Source organism: Camelina sativa, chromosome 9 (genome assembly GCF_000633955.1).
Source record: "Camelina sativa cultivar DH55 chromosome 9, Cs, whole genome shotgun sequence".
Classification (NCBI taxonomy): Eukaryota; Viridiplantae; Streptophyta; class Magnoliopsida; order Brassicales; family Brassicaceae; genus Camelina; species Camelina sativa.
This window is the reverse complement of record NC_025693.1, coordinates 34,316,437-34,319,168: the sequence shown is the minus strand read 5'-3', so window position 1 is coordinate 34,319,168 and position 2,732 is coordinate 34,316,437. Positions and strand designations below refer to the sequence as shown.

The window sequence follows — 2,732 nt, the reverse complement described above, 5'->3', positions numbered from 1 at the left end:
CAAAAAAAAAAAAAAAAGGCAGTAAGAACTAAGCACAATTGCATACAAAAAGAGCAGTAAGCTCAGTTACATCCAAAAAGATCAGTTAGCTCAGAGATAAATACAGAAAACTAAGACAACTTCTGTGGTCAGTAACTATGATCTGAGTCATCAGGATAATCTCCATCGTCTTCAGGTGGAGCTGTTTCACCCCATCCTCTACTCCACAACGGCTGAAGAACAATGACCTTACCATTACTGAGCCCAGCAGTGATCTGACTCAGATGTGAAGGATGAGCGGCAATAACAGTTGGATAAACTTCGAGCCTGTGCCACCAGCAATATGGTAGCCAATTCAATAAAAAAAATTATTTGATCAAACAGAAGTGTGGGCAGGGAAACTGTACCTGATGTTGCTGGGGCTGGGTTGAGTAACAGAAGTCAGATTAATTCGACATATCGTCACGAAGGTCTTGGAGTCCAGAATTTTTATGAATCCACTTCCAAAGCCAACATAGATGATCTCACCATCGGACGAATATGTAGCAGAAGTTATTGAAGTATCAGATTCATCAGGTATCCACTGCGTAGCATTTTTTATTTAGTGTCGATACGATAACTAGAGGCAAACGAATTTAATCAGAGAAGAGTGCCATCAAAGTCTTTGCCTTTTACCTGCACACGGCAATCAAGACTTCGAGGTTCGTATATACCTATCCACCCCTCATGGACCACGAGCATCTCAATTTGATATGGATCAAACTGGATGTGAGTTACTAAAGAGGTGGACTCAAGGTTAGACCGGGTGCAACAATTATGCGTAGAGTTCTTACTCGTCAGCTTGACCCAGCTCTTTGTGCTCCAAAGACAGAGCTGGAAAAAAACAAAAACAATTTAAAAGTCCTGAAAGCAACAATTTTGGTTATCTACAGATGCATGCACAAACCTTTCCATCAGAGTCGNTGGACCAGCAAAGAGAGCAAGCGCAAACTTGTTCCCTTGGTCATCAGCAGTGACTTCATCCTCCCTCAAGTTAACTAAATCCTCAGTAAACTGCGGTTTTTGAGGCAGAGGCTCTGGTTCAGGAGGAGGTGGAGGAGTGTAATTCTCAGGAGGAGGAAGAGCTTTGATCTCATTCATATCAGGTTCAGGCTCCTCTTCTTGAACAGGTGGAGGAGGAGGAGCTTCAATCTCTTTCCGCTCAGGACTCTTCCCTCTCTTCGCTCTATCTCTCACAAACTCTTCCAACGTCTCCAACAACTTACCAGTAATCCTCTGAACTTCAGGATACTCAGACGACCTCGCCACACCAGTTTCTTTACACCAGTTATAAAACGCAATAACCTCATCAATCTGTTTCGCCGCGCTAGCATACGCATCGAAAGCCTTGACGCAATCTGTATACTCCATATCGAAAAACTTATCCAACAAAACAGCCAAAACCTCGCAGATATCAGCATAAAGCTTAAAACTCTCCCTCACAACAGGATACAACGCTATCAATATCATCCTACTGTTCTTAGCTAAACCAGTTGGTCTCAATGACAAAAACCGATCAAGCAACCTTTGCAAATGTCCCATCTTTCCAAAAATCCTTTCGGGTGTCATCTCCCTTAAAGGCGTAACAGATTTCTTCTCATCTCTTCCTCCTCCTCCTCCTCCTCCTCCTCCCATCTCAGTCATATCTCCGTAAGACCGAGATCTCTTAGGTACGCCACCATAACCATTATTATCTCCTCTGAAATCACCACCACCACCGTTCTCATAATCATAAGATCGCGGCGGTGGTGATCTGAAATCATCTCTTCCTCTCCCGTACCTATCATCACCATTATTACTATGATGACTACTGTTGCCACCACTATTCACCGACACACCACTCTTCCTCTCAAACAAAGCTAACTCAAGCCTCTGATCCAAATAGCCANTGAGGTTGATGTAATCGTGGCTTCGGAAATATATTTTCCTTCAATATTCGAGGAGTATACTATAAGTAGAAATTTAAAGAAACAAATAGATAGGGTAAGTAGCCAAGACATCAGCGCTGAAACATAGCAGAGATAGTTTTGTCATCTGAAACTAGACCTTGCAGAATTCATTTTGGCTACTCGACCAAGTCCAGAGTTTATGTGTGGCGTCTTCTGCCAAAGCCAGTATGTAATCTCCAGAAGGGGAATAGGTCAAACGTACAATCTAGCAAAGTCAACAAAATCAATGAGATTCCAACAGTTGAAGATATAGAAGACAATATATGCATCAACAAACAGCATTGTCATTTCACTATATATCAATGACTACCAAGCGTAGGTGATATTTTCATTCCAAACAGTAGCTACCAAATAGCACAAGCAAACTAAAGTGTCAAAGAATATGGTTTCTCCATGATGCTACTACCGAGGATGTTCTTGGGAGCAACAAAGCACAATCCTCAATGGCTATAATTTCTCAAGAGCCATGTTCTTTTTTCCCTTCTAACGATCAACTAAATTTGCGAACGAATGCCTTGGATGACATGAAGTACATCAAATTTTAATAGATTCCGGAGAAAGTAACCTTACCCTTTCTTCTGAGCAATAATCAGGAAGAACGAGTGCATTGCACTGAGATATATCATTGATTTCGTTTGGTTTGCAGTTAATAACCTTCTTCCTTGGCCCTGTTTTCCTGAATTTGTTTTTAAAATAGGATGGTGTGCCACAAAGGTATGACACTACTGGAATATTTTCCATAGAGCTAGAGTTGTTGCATGTACG

General features: G+C 41.6%; 1 protein-coding gene across 1 annotated transcript in view; it reads right to left on the bottom strand.

Annotated features, from left to right (window-relative positions):
- The window catches only part of LOC104715955 (protein TPR3-like), a 5,867-nt gene continuing 3,142 nt past the window's right edge, over positions 8–2,732 (bottom strand). The window contains exons 10-14 of the mRNA XM_019230107.1: positions 1,905–1,966; positions 926–1,840; positions 655–874; positions 387–562; positions 8–306 (exon numbers count right to left, since the gene is read on the bottom strand). Of these exons, the coding sequence (XP_019085652.1) occupies positions 129–306; positions 387–562; positions 655–874; positions 926–1,840; positions 1,905–1,966 (1,551 nt within the window). The 3' untranslated portion in view covers positions 8–128. The remainder of the gene's footprint in view (positions 307–386; positions 563–654; positions 875–925; positions 1,841–1,904; positions 1,967–2,732) is intronic.